This window comes from Phaethon aethereus (assembly GCF_964289735.1).
Source record: "Phaethon aethereus genome assembly, chromosome: 3".
NCBI classification, from domain to species: domain Eukaryota; kingdom Metazoa; phylum Chordata; class Aves; order Phaethontiformes; family Phaethontidae; genus Phaethon; species Phaethon aethereus.
Genome location: NC_138576.1, coordinates 56,451,061 through 56,475,651, shown reverse-complemented (window position 1 = coordinate 56,475,651; position 24,591 = coordinate 56,451,061). Strand labels below are relative to the sequence as shown.

The following is a 24,591-nucleotide window of genomic DNA, read 5'->3' as shown; positions in this document are numbered from 1 at the left end:
AAGTTCATCTGAAGTTTTCAGCTGGTAACATAAGACTGAGATTGTGGTTTAGTTTTCTTCTGCCCTTCTCTGACTTCTATTTAATGAATGCAGAATTAGAAGTATCTTTTGAAAAAGTAAGGATTTTATAACCTGTAGAGAACACATAGTGTTATTAAATTTGAAATTGGTTTTCACAGCACTCTTTTTTGTGTTTACGTATTTAAAAAAAACCTTGCATTTTTTGCCTAACTTTTTCCACACACTGTACAATCAATGAGGCCAGAGGATTAGGCAAACCAAAATGGAATCATGTCCTTAAAGTGTAAATGGCTGACAAAGAGTAAGTGGTGTGTGTAAACTTCCTGCAATCTATCTTTGGTCTACCTAGCAGTCATAAAACCAGTTAAGGTCTCTTTTATGTATAGTATGGAAATTACATACAGCTGTAGTTAAAGTCTCTGAAGCTTCCCCAATTCTGCTTTCTTGTTGCAGCTAATAATCCAGAACCAGAAATCCTGGAAAAATATATAATTGGAAGTTATTACATTTGAATGTAAACACTCGTGTGGGCCCATATGTACACCAACACAATAAGAAGAGAATAGAAAAGTTTAAATATTATGTATTCCCAATAGTCATTAAGCAATAATAAAAAAATATGATATGTTTTCTAGGTGTTAAATCTTTCATTTTTCTAACATGAAAAAAGAATGATTTAGTTACCTCATGGAGGGCTTAATGATTTTTCTTGATGTTCATCTGCAAGGTCTCATAATTGAAACCAAGGGCAGAAAGGAAAAATAAGTCGACCTGATGGTTTACAAACCTTGATGTTAGATATTTAAATGCAACTTTTATTTTGCTTGCCTTTTTGAATGTTCATCAAAATTTGGATTGTAGTGTTATGCATACTGTCCCAGTTAAGTAAGGACTATTTGTTTCTTCTATTATTGCTATGCAGCAATGGGGAGATTGAGTTGCCTGTATTTCAAAAAGTCATTTGATATTGGTTATTGGTGAGTCATTTCTGTACAAATATATGTATACCCAAATTCTTGGGTGTATCCGATCACTTGGGAAGTAAAGAATGACAGCTCAGTGGAGAAAGGACTGTGTGAGCTGTAAGGAAATTGCCAGGTGCTCTTTCCCCTCTTTTTGTTTTTGAGAGTGCCAAAGTTTGTCTGATTGAGAGGTATCTGCTTGGGGCCAGGGGGAACTGTCAAATTCAAAATCAGGCTTTTTGCTACAGCTTTACCCACACGTAAGATTATGTGAATTGAAAAAGTTAGAAGGAAAATGTCCCTCTGCTTTATTTGTTTGTTTACACTGGTGCATTTGACAGCATTTTGGATATCACCAGTTCCCCCAACAGCGTCAAGTTTCTCTGACTGCTGGTGCAAGACCTTTCACACAGCAGTGCAAAGGGAAAACCATTTTCTAACACAAGAAATGTGATTCTAAAAACATGGGCACTGACAGAGGCAATAAATATTCTTCATTCTCTGAAAAGTGCTAGATCTGAGAGTGCTGATTGCTCTGTGGTAATCCCTATCTTTTTGGATACACGCAGGCAATTACTAGCATGTCTACAAGTATTCCATGTGCATATTTTGTTTCTCTTGTAAATGTACTATGAGAAACAGTTCTCTGAATTGTGAAAACAGCATGTTGTAACTTGTGCTTTTACCTTTCTCTGTGCATTTCTCTGAATCAGCAGTTCTACTGTGAATATAGAAGTACAAGTCCCTATCAAAATAAGGTAGATCTCTTTAATGTACAGGTGGCAATTCATGTTATTCCTAGATGGGATTGCCATTTGGCTACCATTCTTTGCTTCCTGAAATATGATGAAATGTGCTTTTAATATGCATGCATGCATTAGAATGCCCATCAAAGCACAGTGTAAGCCTGTGTTTTGAAAGGATGTCCCTGAACTCTCCCCATGACTGAGCAGATCCAGGCACTCTGAGTTACTAAATCATGTTGTTGTTAGAGGCAGGATTGTAAAGGCCAAACTGATCATTCATTGCTTGCAGCTACATGTATTTTATCAGCTATCAACGAGCTGGATTTCTCATATGTAATCTTACAGTAGTTTCCTTCTCTTTAGTAAATTTGATCACCCCCACATTCTGAAGTTACTTGGTGTGTGCCTGTTAAATGAACCTCAATACCTGATACTGGAGCTGATGGAAGGAGGGGATCTACTTAGCTATTTACGAGGAGCCAGAAAGCAAAAGGTAGGGTAAAGACCATGAGACACATACTTTTAACCTGTAACTGTCCACAGTTTCTCAGTTTTTCCCTTTCTCAACGCCATGCTGATGTTCAGCTCTTTCTGTACCTGCAAGGTCTGACCTGGCTTTTCCCTAACATCATGGGACCTCAGTGTTGAGGTCCCATTGCATTCAGAGCTGCTGTGAAGAAGACTGAATGTCATTAGACCACTGACCAAAATTGTGTTTTCGGTTGTGAGATGTCTGCTGAGTCTTTCTCTATGAATACCATGAGCAGTCCTTTGAAAAGTGATCATAAATAATGGTGGTCATGTATCTGGTCTATTAGGCCTCATTCATAGGTGGTTTTTTTTGGTCTTTGAATAGCAGCAGTATCCTTAATGTGCTAGGCGTAGTCCAGGCATGTAAGAAGATACTGTCCCTGTGCCTGTATCCTCAAATTCTTTAGAAGGAAAGAGGAGAAAATAATAGAGAACAGAATAAAGAAAAAATATCTTTATTTAAAAAAAATCTTTTCCATAGGTAGCATGCAGATTCAGAATATGGATGGTAGGTTTGTAGGTCAAAAGGACTCGACTGCAATTTTATAGCATTATAGCAATTGTCTAGTTCATTTACATGATCAGATCAAATCCACAGTCAGTATTGAATTCTACTGAAATGTATACATGAAATAGAATATGTACATAATGAAGTATATACTATATTAAATATATATGAAATACATACTGAAATAGAATACATGTAGTATTCTACTAGAATAATATATTATACTGATTAATACAGCAGCAAGCAAATCTGATCTGATAGTGGGTGGAAATTTTCAGGGTCCCATTTCTTCCACTGTAGTGAAGAAACAATACTGAAGGTCCCATGATGTTCTTAGCCCCAAATCAAAGAACAGGTTGTGTTCACCTGCCTTGCAGTGCAGTGATTTGGCAGTTTACCCTGCCAGTAATTAACATATGCTCTATTGACATGCAGAGATTTTGAACCTGTGCTTTGCACGTTTTGGAAAAATCCTATACATTTCAGATGAGGAAACAATACCGTCTTTGCATAGGGAGGTTGTCATTCTGAGTTTGTAAAGCTGGAAGACATAGCTAACTTCTGCTTTTTGTTTCTTGTAGTTCCAGAGTCCCTTACTGACAGGGACTGACCTCTTGGATATATGTTTGGATATTTGCAAAGGCTGCGTCTATTTGGAGAAAATGCATTTTATACACAGGTACAGAACTTACTTCCTTAGTCTTCCAAGGTTTAGCCACAATATTGGGACTAATTTTCTCACCTGGGAAAAAATACCTAGAAAGATGACACAGTGTAAAGGAAGGTGAGAGTACTGGAGTAAAATTTAATGTTATGCTTTTCTGCTAAAAATCACTCACAGTTCTCTCACAAAATGGTAGGCTACTCTAAGATTTGAATCCAGGACTCATTGCACCCTAGGCAAGAATCATATCCTGTGCAACAAAGACAAGGGCAGGTGGGGAGACCCATTTACTGTCTTCATTTGCCTAACGGGTAGCTATAGAGGACACAGAGCCAGACTTTTTTCAGAGGTGCCCAGGGAAAAGATGAGAAGCAACAGGCACAAACTGCAGCAAAGGAAATTCGATAATATTACTTACAATGCACAGGATCAATCACTGGAACAGGTTGTCCAGAGGGGCTGTGTGATCTCCAGTCTTGAAGACATGCAAAACTTAACTGGATGAGGCCCTAAGCCACTTGATCTGACCTCAAGGTTGGCACTGATCTGAAGAGAGGCTTGAACCAGAGGTCCCTTCTGAGATGAGTTATTCTGCAATGCTAACTCCATCCTCTTGTTTCTGTCTTACAAATCAGGGACCTGGCTGCTCGCAACTGCCTTGTGTCTGAGAAGGAATATGACAGCTCCTCCCGTCTAGTAAAGATTGGTGATTTTGGGCTTGCCAGAGATATCTATAAAAATGATTATTACAGGAAAAGAGGAGAAGGCCTACTCCCTGTCAGATGGATGGCTCCTGAAAGCCTCATTGACGGTGTCTTTACAAATTTCTCTGATGTCTGGTGAGTTGTAACAGCCATAGAGCTGTGGAAATAATTGTATTAAATCCCACAGCAAGAAAATATTGGTTTACAGAAGGAATAATAAGGTTGCATATTGCCATCTCTAATAATTTTTAGGCTAAGGCAGATTTCTTCTTAAGCAATATTTTAATGAGTGAATGAAAAGTTTGGCACCATGACAGTACCTTCATAGATATATTTCTTAATGCTTTGAGCTCTAGCTCTGGATTCTGGCTGGAAAGAACTAGTGTCACTCAATCAAACAATTTTGTACTAGGCCCACAGTGTGGCGTTTACTTGATTGGGCAGTGAATTGACTGCATGCATGCTGTTCCGGTTTGTTTTCCATTAGGTTAATTGGCATTTCCTTCCTACAGCCAAATACTTTCCCCTTACTGTTTCACCCTATTCTGGTGACTTCTTTATTTTGAAGCCCAAATTTCTTAGCATCATCAGGGGAAGGTCATAGTAATTTGCTGTGGGGGTTTACTTAAAGTGTGTATTTTGGTGAAGAAGCAGAGACCCACTGTCAAGAGGAATGGAAAAAATCAAATGAAACCAGATTCATTAAACCTGAGATTCACACAAGTTTAGATTTCGATAGCCATAGGTACTCATGGTGGGCTGTAGCCCACCAATCTTGTCCAAGTCCTCAGCCCCTGCAGCCCATCCGTTTGACTGTCACTCTTACATTTATCTAAGCAATTTGTTTAGTGCTCTGTGCCAAACCAAATGAGGTGCTGATTGCTTTATGAGTGGTGCTTAGGAGAACTTGTCTCTCTCTATTTCCAACGACACCTCTAGAGATTTCTAAACACTTGTTTAAGTGAGGACATGCTCAACCAGAAAGAGTTGCCCAGGGAAGCTGTGGGCACTCTATGTTTTCTAAGCTGCATATCAGTGAGTTTGGGAAAGTGTGTCAGTTCCACACACTTCTTTTAGCTATTCCAGAGGCTGGCTTAAGGACATATGAATTGTTTCACAAAAAATCAAAACTTCTTACTGCTAATTTTTCTTATTCTTAGGTTAGAGACATTTTAACTGTTGATAGGGAGATTGTTCATGATGACAATGGTAATTAAATTTTTGTTGGTGTTTCTTAGGGCTTTTGGAGTCTTAGTGTGGGAAACATTAACTTTGGGTCAACAACCATATCCAGGTCTCTCCAATACAGAAGTTTTACACCATGTACGATCAGGAGGAAGGCTGGAATCACCAAACAATTGTCCTGATGACCTGTAAGTTAATTTTGTTTAAATGTTGTTGATACCATTTATAAGAAGCAAGAGGTTTATTGCCATGTGGCCATCATTTTGAATGTTACTTATGCCCATGCAGAGTTCAACGTCCTCCATTTTATTTCAGATAAAACAGCTAGCACTTTTAGCTGCCAACCTACTACTAGTTCATCCAGTAGTGCAGCCTGTAAGTAGGAACTTAAGTGTTGAAACTTAATGGTGGATATTGGTCTTTTAAACAGGATTTCAGAGACAATATAAAGTCAGTCTTGGGCATGAATCTGATAGTAATGTGGTAACAGGCAGAGTGTGCCTAATGGTATTGGTTAAAAGTTAAGATGGCTTTAAGAAATAATTTACTGGTCCCTGTACAACATGTGCCTGCGATAGCAGATATAACTGGCTTTCTCAATGGTAGCTACAGGGATTAAGTTAATATTAGAACATATGTAGAAAATAAACTATGTTCTCTTTGCAGATATAACTCCTTCAAAAGTCAATAAGAAAAGTTGAAGCAGTACAGCAAAAGGGAACTCTGCACTTCTGGTTAGTCTTTAGCTTAGCTGGATAAACAAAGCTTTCAATTTCAATTTGTCTCTTGAGCACAGAATTCATGTTTAACTGCAAAATTCTTGCAATTAAAAGAACAAAATGAATACAAACAGTGGATCAAACCCATACTGGTCAGAGGTGTATAAAGCAGGAAGTTGCACCTAAGCCCAACAGTCACTCAGTGTTGTCTAATTTCATGCCTCAATTCCTATATCACCTACTCTGTATAAGGAGTCACAGAAATGCACTTGCCAGCTGGTCATACAAATGGAAGGAGAGGCTACTTGAAGTGCAGAATTCTTACTCTTGGCTTGAGAATAATTCTGTGATTGGCAAGCCCAGATCTCTGTGATAGGTCTCACATCAATTACCATGCTCTGAGTTCCAGAGAGGGTGATTATTTATCATTATGTAGGTATAGCTGAAACACCGTATTAGCAATAAAGTAAGCTTTAGCACTTGGGGGAACTGAAGAACTGAAGAGATTAGGATTTTGTTTTAAGAACAGAGCGAAAACTGAGTCATAGGACAAATGAGAGCCTAAAGCAATTGCAGTTTTAATATTTTCTGCTGAATAAGGTTTCCTCAAAAAATTCTCACAGCTGTCTTGTGAATAAAAAAGCATAGGAGGTAATGTATATCCATGTACTAATTTGATATTCAAGCTCACACAAAGGTTCATAAGTTGCCTTTAAAACAAGTGACCAGATCTTCAGAAGAAAAAACAAAACTTTGCTTGAAGTAATTTTTAAGGTCCCAGGCTTTAAATTTAGCATAGCAGGTAAGGCTTAAAGCTGGTCTGCCTGTTGTAACTTGTAGGATCAGGGCCTAATAGCTGTAACCTAGTTTTTGAAAGCCAAAGGGCTGAATGAGCTCTTAGACTCTTGTACCATCTTTTATCTCATTTGGTGAACACTCAGCACCTGCATGCAGCTTCTGTCAGTAACATAAATACTTTTTGCTACTTTGCTAGTTCATTAATGGCATACTGGGATTCTTGACATTCCTGCTTCCCTCCTTGTGGTTTTGAACCTGCATCAGGACATCAGCAGTCAGTAATTGTCTCCTCTGCACTTTGGCTTGCTCATTGTCATTTGACAAAACAAACCATCACTGATAGGAAGAGAGTTCAAAGGCCAAACTACTTCATCTGAGAAGTGTTTAGGAATCTGTGGTAGGCTTACACTGCAAGGGTAAGTAGGGATGACATAAAATTTGCAGTGTAAAAGCACTAAAGAAGTGGGATTGGGTTTTTTTTTTTTGGCAGGTGGGAGAAATTCTCCCCCTCACATCCACAGGATGTTACTCCAGGGAATAATCATCTGCTTTCCCCTAAAGAAGTTTGGATAGGTAAAGCTTGGTAGTGAATTGTAAAAGGGACTTGGGGATCTATAAATGAGCCACATTTATTGAAATATGAATTAGATGTATGAGTGGCACTACTTTTGCAGTCAGAGATCCACATCTGGCACAGCCACCTAGGTGCAAGAGCAAGCCAAAGTTTGGACTGAACTGAGCTAATTTAACATAGAACCTCAAAGGCTGTGGATTACAGTCAGGAGAATTTGTACAAACACAGGACCTCTTGCTGACTTAAAGCTGCAGTTTCACCAAATGCTCAGTCCCATGCAAAGTTACACAACTGAGTTTGATGAAGAAACTTTAATTTGGTAACTAAAAGCTTTTGGTTTTGCTGTCTGGGAACATCCCCCTGGAGGGATTTGGAGGGTGGAAGGGAAGAAGGGCTTGCTCAGAATGCATCAGATGAAAGCAGAGGCTCTTCTTCATCCCAAGAAATTTTCTCCTTTTCTAGGAAAATCCCCACATCAATTATATTTTCCGTCTCATCTGAGAGAAAATTGGTAATGTCCTGTAGCCTCTGTGCACTAAAGCACATTTCAGGAATTGTTCTCTTTCAGCCTCCAATATTAGATACTGAATATTAGTTCTTTGGTTTTCCAGGCTCTTGAGTTCTTATTTACCCCACATATGCAGCTGTATTTGACATATGGTTACCAGTTGTCCCACCTAGATAAAACAGAGTTGTGAAGTGTAGGTGTGTAGATGTACAGGATGGTTCTTGAACCTACACATAAACCTTTAGCTGATCTTGTGTTTGGATCTGTTATTTTTCATTTCTTCCTGAAAGGCTTTCCCCATGAAGTAGGGGAATCCTCTGAGTTTTTTCCTCATACTGAAGTGATGCATGATTTGCTAGCCCATGTTTGGCTCCCCAAAAAACATAAAAATGTGTTCAAGCTGTCATTCATGTACAACTTGGCATATTAACCTGGCTTTCACCCTCTTGACTGGTGCATTTCTGGGCTAGTGAAAGTTTATGCCATGTGTCATAACATGCCTTGAAGACTAAATATCATGCCACAAATAGCTGTCCATGCAAAATTTCCAGATATATTCTGAGACAGCATGGAAGTTTTTGTCATTAGAAACCTAAAGCCTGTCTGAATAAAATACTTTGTGAAAAATATCAGTTCTATCTGGTATTAATATTTTAAGCCAACCATCAAGTAACTTGATTTAGGAAATAAGAATACAGGATATAATTAAAATGAGAAAATTCCAGTTCTGAATATTTTGCCAGCAATGAATATCCCCACTCAATAACAAAACTGAACAAAGCAGATTGTCCAATAAAAAATTAGTTATTTAGAAAGACAGAGATTAGTCTTAGGAATATAAAAATATTCAGAATCCACATTTGTCATGTTCTTGTTTCATAAATAAAAAGAGGGTAGATTTAGATTGTATGTAAGGCAGAAATTTTTTACAATGAGGGTAGTGAGACACCTGGGAACAGGTTGCCCAGAGAAGTTGTGGATGCCCCGTCTCTGGAAGTGTTCAAAGTCAGGTTGGATAGTGCTTTGAGCAACCTGATGTAGTGAAAGATGTCCCTGTCCATGGCGGGGGCATTGGACTAGACGATTTTTGAAGGTCCTTTCCAACCCAAACTACTCTATGACTCTATGACTTATGTATCATTTCCTGTTTCTTTCTCCCTCTGTTCGCCTATGGTTGTCTGTTTCTTCCTTTCCGTAGAGGAGCAGTGTACTCAGTCAGCTCTTTTATTTCATTGCTACATCTTGCACAAGGCTTTGCTCATGAGAGCCCAAGTGCTAACCTACCAGAACACAGCACCTGAACTCATGTTTTTTCGTTGGATATCCTACCAACCAGCATGACCAGAAAGCAGATTGTTTGGTTTCCAGCATCCGACGCTGGCTTTCAAACTCAGTGTGACAGACACTTTGCTGGCAGCGCAAGGAAAACCAGTTATTTCACCTCATTTTGATCCTATTCAGTACTTTTGCATCTATATTTCTAGTGTCATTAATAACCACTACACCTGAAAGTAAGCAGATGAAGTGACATTAGGAAGTCACGACCACTTTTTAGATTCTTAAAATGGATTTTCAAAATTTCTTTGGATCCTTTTGAAAAAACAAAATCACTCTGTCCAGCTCCAGAACCACATGGTACAGGTTGATAAAAAGTGGTTCTGAAACAATTTTTCTACTCATGTTTCTCACCCAATGACAATAGTTTAACAAAAAATATCATTGAAAAATCAGAAGTCAAGAGATTTCTGCCACCTGTCACCAAGGGTTTTATAAAATACCCAATTGTGGTGAAGGACAGCAGTCTCCTTTTTAAGATGGAGAAGTGAGGATCTGAGAAAGCCAATTCATTTCACATAACTCAGTAACGCCTGGTATCACATAGCAGCAGGTCTTGGAGGCTATTTGTCAGGGGAGGATTTGAACTTAGGGCTTAGAGGTGAATACTCCAAATTCCAGTAGCAGCTTCCCGAAGCTGCCTTTCACTGGCTGCTCAAACTCTGCTCTCCGGTTTTGAGACTCTAAGACCTCTCTCCACTCCCAACACTTAGCATGTCCAGGTGCTGGCTGTGTTTTGGTTTTCAGCCTGGCTCCCCCTGGCTTTTGTGGGATTTGGTTTTGTGTAGCCTGGACTCACCTTGAGTAAGCAATATAAATCAGCCCTATCCTTTAGACAAAAGGGAGGGGCAGTTTTCCACTGAATGGTACAGATAGTGTTGTGCAATGTAGGCTAGGATCTCTGCACCCAGAGGAAACTCATACCATTTTTGCCTTTGGTGGGAAAACTTAGTCCTATTTGTTTTGGTCTGGAGGCAGAAGTCTAAATTAAGCCTCTCTGTGCTGCAGGGTTTGCCTTGAACTTCCCCTAAATATGAGGTAGCGTGAGTTGAAGGAGGATTAAATAAACTGATATCTTCAGGTTCATTTCTGGATTTAGGCATCCTTTTTTCTTCTGTGAGAGAATTACCTCCTTGTCTGCTTTCTTAGAAAATATCGGTGACTTCTTCAGTGAGAGCAGATATTAATGGCAAATGCATCTTTTTATTTTATTTTAATAATGTTATAGCTGGTCCTAATCTCAAAAATATCCATCTTTGAAAAATTAAAAGCATTCATAAGGAGTATTTATGACAACTGATCTTTAATCTGCTTTTCCTTCCCTCAGCAGCTGATGATAAACTTTGTACCACATATAAAGTTTTTCGAAGTTGAAAATCTAGGCCAGACTTGCTTCTCGGATGATTTAATGGTAAGTGTTGAGATGAATGATTCTATTATCTTTAATGTTTGCATTTTAATTAATTTTTTTTCAGATGTGATTTAATGACAAGATGCTGGGCCCAAGAACCTCACAACAGACCTACTTTCTCTTATATTCAGGACAAACTGCAAGAGATAAGACACTCTCCACCGTCCTTCATCCACTACCTTGAAGACAAAGAGGCAGCAACTGGAGTCATCAACCAAGCTTTTGAGGGTGAGTCTGGCCCTGTACCTGCTCTCCCTATGGCCTCTTTCCTGTGAAAAAAGTGGGATTTAACAGTTCTTTTCATTGCATTTGTCACTGCCTCAGATTCTCTGCCTGTAAAATGGAAACAGCGAAGATCTACCTCTCTCATAATGAACTTGTAAAGATTCATTAGGTGCCATTAGGTACGATGCATTAGATAAAGCACACATAAGGTTACTGAGCAAAAAGACCCCTATGAGGTTGTAGCTGAGCCTGCCTCACAGAGACATGCAGCTTGCATCTAAATTTTTGATACTTCATGACCCTGTTCTGCTAAAGTAAATGCTTAAGTTCCTTGTACAGCTGGGAGAGCTTTAGAAGTGTTCGAGGTGGAAATCTGTTCCAATTACAAAGGCATCTACTCCCTCTCCATCAACTAAACACGGCAGTTAGGCACTTACTTACTTAATTTAGGAATACTGATTCAGTAGTTGCCTGAAAGTGAGGCATAAATTAGGTAGCGAAGTAAGGTAGATTTCATCCTAGCCTGAACTGTGATAGCTCACAGGAGTCACATCACGCCTGTGCTCTGCACACTGTGTGTGAATAAAACTAGGTGATGTTAAGGAAGATATACTTAAGACATGGGACACAACAGAGCGCAGTTATATAAGAACATTATTAAGGTTTTGGAGACAGGAATTAAAACCAACAGGCAACGCTAAATTTGAAGTTGTCTGTGCAACTGTGATTCAAATCGTCTAAACATGGAAATGAATATCCTGATTGGGCCTGAACAAGAAGCTTTTCACACCCTGCAGTAATTCCTCAATTGAGATATTCCTAAATTTTGAGAAAAAATGAAGTCTTAGTAAACAATGTGACCTGAAAAATCTGCGAAATGGAAGTTTTTGTCAGTTGAAATATTTCACTTTTATTTCACAGAGGGGTGGGTTTTTTTTTAATTTAACCTATTTGCATTCTATGGTTTTCTAATGAAAAATACTTCCTGTTACAAGAATTAGTTTCCATTCTAAAAAAACAAAACCTAGTTGTTTCTAAAATATCTAAAATATTTATTGGGGTTTTCTTCCTTCACAAAACATTGTTGAACTAGGAACTCACCCTGCTTCATAAACAGTTTTGATACACCAATATTTTGTGATTTCCTAAAAACTTCCTGATCCATTCCAGGAATGATGCAATACTCAATTATACAACTACATAGTCATTTTTCTACAGGATTCGACCTATATTCAATTCACTGGCATAGTCCAATGCTCAGTTAATGACAGTCTATTTGATATTTTGCTAATCTTTATCATTAGGTGTAGCTTTACAAATGTCAGTTTATCCCCATCATGACTTCTCTCTCTGTCAGATCCAATCTGTGCATGACATGTTTATATGTCATTACAAAACTAAAGACTTTATCAAGACATGATGGGACCAAAGTAAGCCAGAACTGATAACCTGTCATTTCTTGCTTTTTAAACAGCTGCTTTTGAACCTTTATTCTATAATGAAAAGCTTTGTGTATTAGCATGTAGTGTAATTTCATAGTTTCTTTAAGGGCATCTTTGCTCTGAGTAGTGGAGTTCAGGAGAGAGATATTTAATCTGGCACAAATCTAAGGCTGGCATTAGCTCAGGAAAAGTGTACAGCCAATTAATTAGGCACTATGCCCAAGATAATAGGCCTTATATTTTGGATGGACTTTATCTCACCTAAATGTAGCTGTTTAGAAGCTTGGAGTCTCATCTAAGGTACTCTTCTAGACCTCTCTGTGGTCAGGAGCAGAAACAGACATCTCCAGAGAGTGATAAGTCCTATGTCTTAGGCATGTATCATAGCATGAAAGGGGTCACCTTTTGCCTTTCTGCCCACTGATGATGGCTAGAATCTAGGTGACTTGCCATATTCAACTTGGTTACAGCATCTTGGACTAGATGTTTAATTTTCAGATGGCTACAGGAACACAACATCCACTGTACACGGGCTGTACTGATTCAACTGCTTGCATCTACTCCTGAGCTAGTGTGGTTTCCTAGCTTAGACATCTTTGCTCTGTGTTCCCTAACTCCGTGGGCAAGAGAGACATGAAAACTAAGGGAGTTAAGAAATTCTTGTGGCATTACATCAATATCTGTTAAAAGCTTTAGTAGGGCTGAAACTTTTAAATACAAGCCTGTCCTTCTGCTGCTTGGAGTTGGGGAAAGAGGGTGGAATATAGGTTGTCGTCCTTTTGGTGAAGCAGGCCTGGCACAGATGTAACATGCAAAGGTTTTAGTTTCAGTGCAAGTCTTTGCTTAGCATGTGCCAGCTAAGCATGATCTTTCCCCTGCTGTTAACTTGCTCAATCTAAGCAAATCATTACTTTCACTGGAATGACAAATACATATTTTTAACTTAAAATACATTATTTTACAATATTTCAGGTTCTGCCACACAGCAGAGGTCACAGAGAAAAAGCCATTGCTTTATTTGTTTGTCAGGGACAAAAGTAACATTCTTAGAAGTGGCCAAGTTATTGAAAAAGAAAATATGCATTGGGACTTCCATGAAAAGTTTCAGTTTGAATGGTTAAAATTTGAAAAAACTGTTTACTCCAGAAAATGTGGTTGTATAATGCATTTTTAGGATAGTCTTAGTAATAGTGGTATTCCATAATGTATGTTATATTCAGGGAATCTGTAGGCAGCAGTCACTTTTTAAATCAGACTGCATTAAGCCTGTTTGTAATAACCTAGTTGGTAAAATCTGTCCCACTATGGTAAGCAGGGCAATTCAGGCAGAGCTTTGGCAATACCTCTTGGAGGTATGTGCCAAGCCCGTTTTGCTTGGCACACTCTGTCCCTGACCCTTTTCCCCACCAGCTGCCCTGTTCCCTCTTGTGGCTTCCCCCCATTCTTCCCTTTCCATAGGCTCTGCCCATCTGTTGTTGCCACAGACGCACTGTTGGATCTGCATTGGAAAGGGAAGACAAAGCAGCTGTTTTCATGCTTCCATTCAATGTTTTCATGTTTCAGTTCTCAAAACTCCTCCTTAACTTCTTCTCAGGCTCATTCAGTGATTTTCATACAGGGAATGCCCATCAGGAAACAGTATAGCTTGAATTTTGTTCATCTATGTATCATCCTTTCATTAAAATGTATTTCAAAAGACTAAACACTTGGTAAGTTCTTTACATGTCTCTATAATGCATGTACTTATTTCCCCATATATTCGTAGTTTGTCTGTAAGTTATCTCCCTCTTTCCCCCAGTACAATCTTTATAATCCCATTAAAATGTTATGCTGCATCCTTGATTGAAGGCCTAGAGTCCTGGTGATGTCTTAATGTTGCTGTATTATCTGATCAGGGACACATGCATGGCAGTTTTCTGTAGCTCTCCAGCCTTAAACTAGTTCAACAGTTTTGCTGCCTGTGATGTAAATCACAGTTCAGTGAAATGTGGGCTCCAGAAATGTGATTGATTTAAGCAAGAACCAGCAATTTGAGTTCTAGTTGAGCTTCCAGACTAAAATACATGCTGCATGACCCTGTCATAAACAGTTTGCGGCATGGAATATGTCTCAGTCTGTGATTTGTAAAACACTATATAATAAGTAAATGATTTTTTAAATTTGCATTCATTTTTAGCTGAGACTAAGTGAAGTACTTCTTGTGTTTGTAGTAGTAGTGGAAAGGTGACAACCAAAACAAATAATCCAAAAAACTGTTCCATGATGGATTGTGCTGGACAACATTTTCCAAAAATGTTACGCGGTCATTGGCCTTTGTGTGTAATGAAACTCCTGTCATGAGCCTCCCGCCAAGAAATGTTTGCTCTCACCAGGAGACTTTGTTCCAAAAGAAAGAGCCAAATGTCAAGCAAAGTGAAATGACAGACCTCAAAATAACTATGATACTTAGCCCTACATGGAATCATACTTTTTCCAAATTCTATTGAGCCTTACCTACTTGTAGGTAACCACACCTTTAGCAGATCCATACATGCTGTCGGTGCTATTTCATAGGTGGGAGAGCTGGAAAACATTAGATTTTTGCAACAACATTAATGCCAGTGCAGTATGACACATGGACTGCAAGTGTGGGTGAATTGATACAGGCAGTATGTTAGTGGTCTGGACAGCACACTAACAGGATAGCATGGGGATGGCAAACGGGACACTGCGTTTGTTATTGCAATAGTTACCCTTCTAAAGGAGGCATCAAGTGGCAATAAATATGCCTGAGCAGTACCAGCAGCTCCTGGCTCTGCTTCTTCGGAAGGGAGGGAAGCAAACTCAGGACCAGGAACGGGCCTACCACTTGAGTTTTTCCTTCTTGCTCTTACAAGCTTTCCCAGGACATTGATCATGGGCATTAAGTAGCATTAACAACATTTTTTTGAGTGAGGGAAGCACTGTCCAGCTGGAGGACTGAGACACCAGTGGGTGTTGAATGCAATGGGAACTGACTGAACAGAAGCTGTGTCACCAGAGTCCCCATTCATTACTGAAAGATAGGCTGTTCTTTCCCCAGTTTCAAGTGCAAATGAAATGTCATGAATCAGCATGCTAACAGGATGGCCCTGCATTGCTGTAAAAATAACTAGTCCATCTATTTTCAGACATAACTTTTTACATTTGCACATACAAGACAGCACTATATTTTTTCAGGTCCCAAGTGTGCCCCGTAAAGGGATGGAAACACCTGTTTGTTTTGGCAAACGTCTTTGCCGACATCAGACAACTGGGCATTAAGCAGCTGGAGCAGCTCCTTGCCTTTATGACCCAGGAGGACTATTCTTATCAGGGCTGCTCCCCACAATCCCTTTTGGACCTACAAGGAAAAAATGTCTAATTGCTCAGAAGCTGTGTCAGAGCACCACGCTCTTACTATTAGAAGTGGCTCCTCTGGCTAGAGGAGATGCAGGGCAGTTGGAGGAAGCCCAAGGAAATCCAGGGTAAATGACTAAAGACTAAAAGGAAACACATTTGGCCTCAAAACCATTATTTTTAAATCCCTAAGCTGGAGATGTTTCTTGAAAAATGTGGGAAGATAAACCAGAATGTTTTAATGTTTCCTTTTTTAGCTTTTTTTTCCAAAGCCAGTCACTCAGTGTATTTAATCTTTTCAGCAATTAAGGTACTTGCTAAAAATGTCACTTTTTTTTTTTTAATCTCTGTTCAAAACTTTGCATTGAGGAGATTTGATAATAAAATCTGAAATCAGTGATTTCACCATTAATTATATGTCTGTCCTCTCTGCTGGCTCAGTAGTACTGGTTTGGTGTTCCCTGTGTAAAAGTCATCAGGTTTTTTTTCCTAAAACCAGATGTCTTTTGAAAACTATTCTGCACACCTCTCTGAACTTAAAGCAATCACTTGGACAAATGGAAGCTTCTCTAAAGCAGATGTGTTGATAAGAGCCATTTTTAAAACCTTGTATCTAGTCTCCTTTGTATTTTTCTGAAATTCAGTAATCCTCTTCCCCGCTTAGCTTAGTGTGTGGCTGACCCAAAGCCAGTGGAGGTCAGAGAAAAGGCTTCTTCCGAAACAGCGAATGGTTAATACACTGCAGGAAAAGGGGGACTTGGTGGCATGATCATTTCTTATTTGCCCCCTAGACAAATGCTGTTTGATTCCAGAGAGCACACATGAGCCATATGATACTGCAAGAAAGGTCGTGCTAATACTTTGCCTTAGACTGAGGAAAAAAAATCGGATGACATGATGTTATAAGAGCTGACGTTTGTGTCATATGAGTGTATAGATATAAGCAACTAAAACTCAAGCACTGCATTTATGCTGCCTGTCTAGGCTGTTTGATAGTCACCAGAGAGTTGTAGACACATTCAGGGGATGGTATTGTGTAATAGTAAAGATGTGAAATAAGCATCTCCACAAAGCGACTCATTCCTCCTTTCTGTCTCCATTGACTGTAAAGGCAGCCTAGGCAAGGACCTTAAACTGGATATGTAAGATCTGGGTGATTAAAACATAGCAAAATTAATCCTGCTTTGTGACCTGGAGAAGGAAGGTGCTTTCCTATTTATATACCCTTATTGTATTGCAGCATATGTAGAACCGGCCTTTTTTGGTGCTCTTATATTATAAATGATAATAAGATAATAAACAGCTTTATATCTGTATTGCCCAAGACAGCTTCTAGCACACAGAGGTTTCAGTCCACAGATCTCTGAAAAATCTATTAAAATAAAGACAGGCAGTCAATGCTTCAAATAGTTTAGTGCAGTGGAAATGCGGGATGAACAAAATTCTCACTTTTAGCACCTTTAGTGTCTGACAGAATAGCAAAGCTCAGTGAGTCACCCTCAAACCATGCAAGATCATATGCTTCATTAGACAGGAAACACAGATATATCTCCACTGATATATAATACAGAGTATTAAAACGGGTATATATTTGTTCTATTTATATTCTTACTGGCAATGTGCAGCAACTGAAACACAGCACCTCCAGCTCCAGGTGGCAAGCAGGTATCAGGAAAATACTCCTTATACAGGAACTATCTCCCTGAGCTAACCAACATAGCTGAGGTGGAGAAGTCAGGGTTCAATAGCCACCTTTTTCACCCTTAATAAACATATGTCATCATGGGCTGCTTTTGAATGTGTTCACTGTGGGGTATCTCTTTCAACCATGCCAGTAAGTCAGCTAGTCTCTTGTTTACTACCACGTACATGGTGTGGCGGGGACAAAGGGCGGAATATATATGAGAAAAACAAGAGGATATTAATGGGAAAAAGCAAGTGTGGCTGCACTTCTAAATACCTTACCTTATTGAAGGTGTTAAGCATTGTATGAGATTATGTTACCCAGAATTAGTAATGTCGCAGGCTCTGGCTACTTAGCTGGTGTAAATCAGTGGCATCCTGCTGGTTTCTATGGAGCTTTGTTAATTTGTGCTAGCTGAGGATCTGGCCCTGAAACAGCTGTAATAGAAGATCAGCATCTCTATATCAGTTTTTTCAGTCTCTACCAATCAGCTTTTCTACTGACATTTTTTTCCTTCTTATATGTTGTCACCTTCTGAACTTAAACACCAAAAAAACCATCTGCTTATCAAGACATCACAAAAATTTGCACCCTTCCAAGCAGGACTTCAAAACATGTTGTGAGCCCACACAGCCTACTGAGCAGGCAAGGAAAGACGTTCTGCGATCGTGAGGCAGGATACGTGACCCAGGCCGGCACCACGGCTGTCCTGCGGCAGGAAGCAGCCGACTGAGGTGCTGAGATTGGGAAGGGGGAAGCACAGATTTTATCAGGTTAGGACCAGTCTCCTCAGAGGAGGCTAAGCAAGCAAACTCCATCCCTCATTACTATGAGTCAGGCGATCATAGTTTCTTGTGTCAATTAATGCAGGGCTCTCTAGAGTAAGATTCTGCCTGCCCCTGGAGAGATGTATTGTAATTAACTTACCTGCAGTTTGGCTCAGATGTGCTTTAAGCACACCACTACTAGGAAAGGTGTCCAGGAAGGTCAAACCTATACACATTTAGGACCTGAGACAGGTATCTATGCAAATATAGTGCTGAGCTTTGAACATGCCATTTTAGTTATTGGAAGTGGTCTACCTGAGAGAGCACAGAGCTCAGTGGGAATCTGCTTTTTAGCAGAGTACTTCTCAGCCTGTACAAAGCCCTGGACTGCCAGAGCTAACCTGCCTCATGCCCTGAGGTAGGCTGTTTAAAGTGGAACGTGGGTAACTCTACACTATGCAGCAGACCACAGTGTAGACAACCCCTCAGGATTTAAGTGTTTGGAGTTGACTCTCCAGCACGACTTCAGATTCCATGAAGGTGTTCCTTGGACGCCTTCTCTCGGGGTGTTTTGTTGGCTCAGCCAGCCTTTGCTTGTGAAACCTGAGGGGATCACATCACATGGTTTATCCTGCATTTACTCACGTATAACCCAGCATGACTATACATCAATCAACTAATTTTAGCAATGTTAAAACTGAAAAGAAAAGAATGATATCTCATGAATATACTGACCTGCCTCCCCACTCCAGCTTCTCTCTATCTTCCTTCAATTTCTTAATATTTTTGGGGGCTTCCAAAGATTGTTCAGAATTCTGTTCATTGCCTTATGGCTTCCCAGGCTGTTGGTGGTGCTTCTAACCTTCACATTTCTTGGGGAATTTCACAACATATCATGATTTTTTCCCTCAATTTCTCCTTTTCAGAATCTTCTGTCTCCATCCATCATATAATCAAGTAAGCAAAAATTATTTGCTTGCTTTGCTGACTGACATGAGAGGCAAGCATTGTACTACATAACTTGACATCTTTGCATAGATTTTTCGGCTTGTACAGCAGAATGGTGCTAAGCTTTCATAGGTGCCGAACACTGCGCTAAGAGATGACACAACAGTGAAGGAAAGGGCACTTGTAGTCAAAAGCCTCATTGTGAAAGTGGCAATGTAGCTTATATGTGTCATATCATAGGAGAAAGGTCATCAACATTATATTGTTCCTCTGTCTTTGGATAGCATAAGAATATTCTGAAAAAATAGTCTTTCTTGCTTATTATGTTCCCAAAGCTCAAAAACTGAAACCAACTCAAGGTGTTTGATTTTTTAGCTCTTTTCCTCTATAATGAGAAACACAGTGGCGCATAGGCTGAAAAAGGATTATAATATTTTATATATTCTGTAGTTCTTCTGACCTGTTGGGGAAAGAATTAGTAATGTATCTATATATCTGGTAAAAATATCTCAGTGACCTCATACTCACATTTGTGTAAACATCACCTCATCAGTTCCAGATACTTATACAGGAAACAAATCTGAATGCTCCTCTAGTGTTCTATACTTAGGCAGGTCAGCCGGCATATGTCTGGTCTGTAAATACCCAGTTTTACTTGGGTCCTTATTTTAAGGATTCTCTCTTAAGAGTTTGCTGCAAACATGCCCTCAGCATTTGCCAGTGTGCCTTTTCCAAAGGAACTTAACCCCAGGGGGTTCCCATTAAAAGCTTTATTAAACAAAAAACAAATACAAAGAAGAGCTGTACTGGTTGGGCTTAGTCAGGATTGAATTACTAAATATTGCCATAATAGTCCTGAACTGACAAAGTGAGTATCAAATGATTTTTCATAGCTGTCAGTCACTGTGGTATGTGACCACAGTTTGCTCTATGTTCCAATCCCAATCTTGCTAACAGGTTTCTAAAATGAATATTCTCCTTCAGACTTTTCCTGATAATCTTTCCTAATAGACTCTAGAGTGCAGAACAGAATTCTGACTTTATAGCTTGGAGGTGTGTGTGATCGTAGTGACATAATAAGTTGTATGTTGCCTGGTGCAACAGCACAATGCTTGAAATTCTTTTGAACAGATAACCCTGAATGTCATGTGTTTAATTTTCCAGTTGTGAAGTAAAATAAGGAGGAAACGTAATAAAAAAGGTACATGTTACAAAAGTAAGTGCAAAAAATAGCAACAATTATAACTTGAGCCTTTAGTTAATCATCTTTACATTTTTTAAAGATATATGCCCTGCAGTAGATTTCAGGCAACTCTGTATATGTGAACAGCATCAAATTAGGGAGAAAATATAAAGCTTTTAGAAATGGGAAAAACACACTGGATTGCCAAGTTCTAGCTTCTAGAAAGACAGAATATTACAAGTCCTGTAGAGAGACAGTATATAATGATTCAGCAGGTAGAATACTGCCTATATTACAGGACTCTCTAGCAGTATTGTTAGGAGGGTTACACAAAGGTACAGATTAAAATCACTTTGGCTTTATGCAGGCTATCTTTCCTACCAAAAGAAGCAAGTCATGTATTCATAACTGTACTGCTGCCTGTGGAGGTATGAATGGTGATAACCAGCCTTCCCTAAGCGATTTGCTTATAGCTATAATCCACACAGGCAATAGCAGAAAATAAACTTGAATCATCAGTCATTCTTTATGCAGTCACTAGGTCAACTTTCTCCAACAGCTGTCTGATTTTGTGTGCTTTCTAATGCTACATGTATATCACTGGGCTGTTGTCTTTTTTTTTAAATGCAGATAGTGATGTTCCATGTGCAGATTCGGACAGTATTCTTTCAGCCACACTAATGGAAACAAGGAATCAAGACGGCTTAAATTATTTGGTATTAGTCAAAGAAGGCAAACAAGATCAAGGAAGCATCAATTCTGCTGAACTTAGTTTAGTCTGATGCCCTCTGTTATGAAAGAAAGAGAGGAAGAAGAGGAAAAGCTCTACCAAAGAAGACATAGCCAAGGAAAATATTCTGCACACTGTCATACTTACAGAGATGACTTAAAAAACCCAGCAACACTCTAAAACACTAAAACAACCAGAAAATGTCATAAGGTACTGAATGATGTATAGCAGAATAGGACAACAGTTACAGAGCTTTTAGTATTCTCTATGTTATAGTTTGGGTATTTCACAGGAGATAGTTTAAGGTAATAAAACATGTAATCAGACAGCAAGTGATTTTACCGCTGTGTTGATTAAATTTACGCAATCGCATATGTCTCAGACACAGGCAGTCCTTCCAAAAAGGGAGTACTGGTATGCTGTTTCAAAGAAGGGACCAACTCCCTCATGAAAAGAAAACACAGTTGAAATCTAGCTTCATTGTGCACTAACAAGATTTTACAGATTGAAAACCTAACATAAAATCTTGTTATATTTTTATGAACTCCAAATCAGAATGCAATTGAAGAAGGGTGACTGGGTTGTCCACTGCTGGGTATGGTCTATTTCACTATTTAATTTAAACAAATGTTTGCAATCATCTTGAATGTTAAGTTGCACAGTGATTGATCTGTGAATCTAGATAGTCCTGTTTTCTTACATTTCTTTTCCTTTCCCTTTTTAATTTTCATCATCCTCATTTTTTATCAGACTGGGTGAAGGAAGACACTTTTCCTTGATGTGTTTTGAGATCAAGTCAAAGTATATAATAAAATTATATATAAATCATTACTGAATAAAAGACAGCAGTAAGTTTTTTGGAACATTTTATCATGAACAGTAGTTTGCAAATTATGCAGAGCTATTTACTGACATCTGTCAGAAAGCTAGAAACATGCTGGGATTTTATGCAAATATTTGATAATGAGGGACACTGGACAGTAGTAAAGGCACTATCTGATGTCAAACAATATATATTTTCAAGATGCAGCTCCACTGAATCAAGCTTCAAAAGTTTCTTAAATGGAGATCCAACACAGATGAACAAGAAATTTGGGGTTTGACCGTTCTACTCAAACAAAATAGAAGTTGAGAGCTTTTGAATTAGGATTCTTCAAAGTCCCTGTCAAAGCCCATTCAAGCAGTCTGTATAAATATTTTTGTCTTCCTCTACAAATTAGTGTAAAAAACAGATTTGCTAATAACAATTGCAGCACTTCACTATGCTCACCAGACCATGAGTGACAGATAAATAAATAAATACTGTATAATGTTTCCTTCCTCTTCAAGTGCTGCTTGATTGATTGTACAGCCATTCCTTCCATTTCAATAACTTCAACATGAGTAACGTTTACTAACCAGTAGCACGTGCTAGCCAGAAACCAGGAAGATCCCATTTCTGTAGTCACCACACCTGGATGACTTCATGTGCATACGTAATTCCACTTAAGAGGACTGCTCAGTCAGCAAGCCACAAACAAATGTTTTGAAAACCAACAGGACTTCTTATGATATCTTTTTCTTTAGCCGGAGAAGCCTTCAATCCCTCTGAAATTTGGCAGGTGTTTCCTACCAAAATTTCATCTAGGCAACACCTTTCACAGGCCTCGTGACCACATCTGTGATGTGATAACCCAAGTTGGTTCAATTTCTTGTAGGTCTGAGTTGGAAAAGAATCAAGCAAAAGCCTATTCAACATGGGTAAGCCGGGTTAGTGGGCAAGGTGAGCATCAGTGATAGACAGCAGTCAGAAGTAATGCCCCTGAGGTCTTGAAGTAGTCACAAATACCCAAAGCAGCACAGAAAGAACAAAGAGAAAGTCTTGTTTTGTCCACATTTTGTGGGTGTTACAAGACAAGACTAGTTTGAAAGGATGATTTATCACAGCATGATGAGGAAGAAAGTGTCAAGTTTAATGCATTGCCAATAAATGAAAGCTTAGGATATTGACCAGTGATACACACCTTTTGCACCTAATAGTATAAAAAATGTATTGGACTGGATAAAACACAAATCTCTCGATTCAAGTCTAAGGTTCCTGACCTATAACTTGCTGAATTCAGTGGAAGACACAATACCTAGCCTACCACATAAGTGCAGTGATCTGAGGAATGCTCAGTGATACGATGTCAGCTCTGAGCATGGCCCTGCCCATCACTCTATCCTCCCTCTCTCATTTCCCTGCCTTAGAGGAGTAAGTATACAAATGCAACTATTCCACTGAATCATGGTAAAGCTGAATTTGATGTGTGCAAACTTACGTCACTTGCATCCGCCCATGATGCTACTTGCAAAGAGTTTCTTAATCCCTCATGTTTCTGTATCACCCAAATCTTCATCATTTTACCTTCTCTATTTCATTAAAGAATGCTTCCTCTCTTCATTTAAAGTCTTCATGATGATTCACATTTTACTCATTAACTCTTATTCATTATCAGGAGGACACCTCTCACCTTCAAGCAGCCAGCCCCTGATGACAGTTTTCATAGCTACTTTTGGAGACAATAGGGAGACACACATACAAGAGGTGACAAGAATGAATGATCACATTCTCTCTTGGGCAGACAAATGGGCATTACCTGGTCTCTGTTTGTCCCTCATAGTTGGTACCTCCTCCTGTGGCAGATCAAAGGAAAGAGTCGAGAAAGCCTTGAGTTCAAGTGACTGGACTTTCAAGATTATAGGTTTTAAAATAAGTATAAATGGGTTTAAGGGTGATATAATTTAAAGGAAATAAGTGTTTAGGGGAGAAAAAATATCAGAGAGGTTAAACATGAGATAAGGGTACAAATGAAGCAGTTGTTGTGACCACACTTGTGTGACACACTGCTGTGAGACTCAACCTCAAGCATAGAGGCAATAATGTACATTTTTACCTGCTTCGTTTAAGGTGTACAGCGAGACTGAGTCTAGGTTGTGATATCTATATAGTAAGAGGAATTATTTCTGGATTCCCTTGTAAGCCAGAGGAAGCCACCTAAATGAGAGGAGAAACCAGTCCTGGGAAGATTCCTTCTACAAGAGCTGGAGGAAGCAGAAAGTGATGCCTGAAGTCTGAATCATAAATGCATAGGGGTTCCTGACAGCAATTCCAAAAGCTTCTTTACAAAGGCATCGTTCTCAGGCTAGTATAAAGCAGATGGACCCAATCTTCACCTGCTGTAAAGCAAGTTAAATATGTTAAGCTACGCTGATGTACAGCAGTGGAGAAATTGCTTCCAAGTCTTTAGCTTCCCAAGATTTGGCCTGAGACAGGTAGACCTATGCCCAGCCAGTTCCTGAGCAAAAGGTGGCTAATCTCCCTAAGTCTCCTCCTCTCCATTTTATTGCTGAGCATGACATTATATGGTGTGGAATCTCTCTTTGGTTATTTTGTCTCCCCAGTTGTGTCTCCTCCCAACCTCTTGTGCACCCCCAAGTCTATTCACTGGAGGGGGGCAGAGTGAGAAGCAGAGAAGGCTTTGATGCTGCAGAAGCACTTTGCAGCAATAACTAAAACATTAGTCTATTATCAGTATTGTTTTGGTCGCAAATCTAAAACACAGCACAA

At 39.2% G+C, this 24,591-nt stretch overlaps 1 protein-coding gene across 1 annotated transcript in view; it reads left to right on the top strand.

Moving 5' to 3' along the window:
- The window catches only part of ROS1 (ROS proto-oncogene 1, receptor tyrosine kinase), a gene marked incomplete at both ends in the record, with an annotated part of 76,560 nt that extends 55,506 nt beyond the window's left edge, over positions 1-21,054 (top strand). The window contains 6 exons of the mRNA XM_081997112.1: positions 2,093-2,222; positions 3,350-3,447; positions 4,068-4,271; positions 5,375-5,509; positions 10,731-10,894; positions 20,903-21,054. Of these exons, the coding sequence (XP_081853238.1) occupies positions 2,093-2,222; positions 3,350-3,447; positions 4,068-4,271; positions 5,375-5,509; positions 10,731-10,894; positions 20,903-21,054 (883 nt within the window). The remainder of the gene's footprint in view (positions 1-2,092; positions 2,223-3,349; positions 3,448-4,067; positions 4,272-5,374; positions 5,510-10,730; positions 10,895-20,902) is intronic.
- Between the last annotated feature and the right edge of the window lie 3,537 nt (positions 21,055-24,591).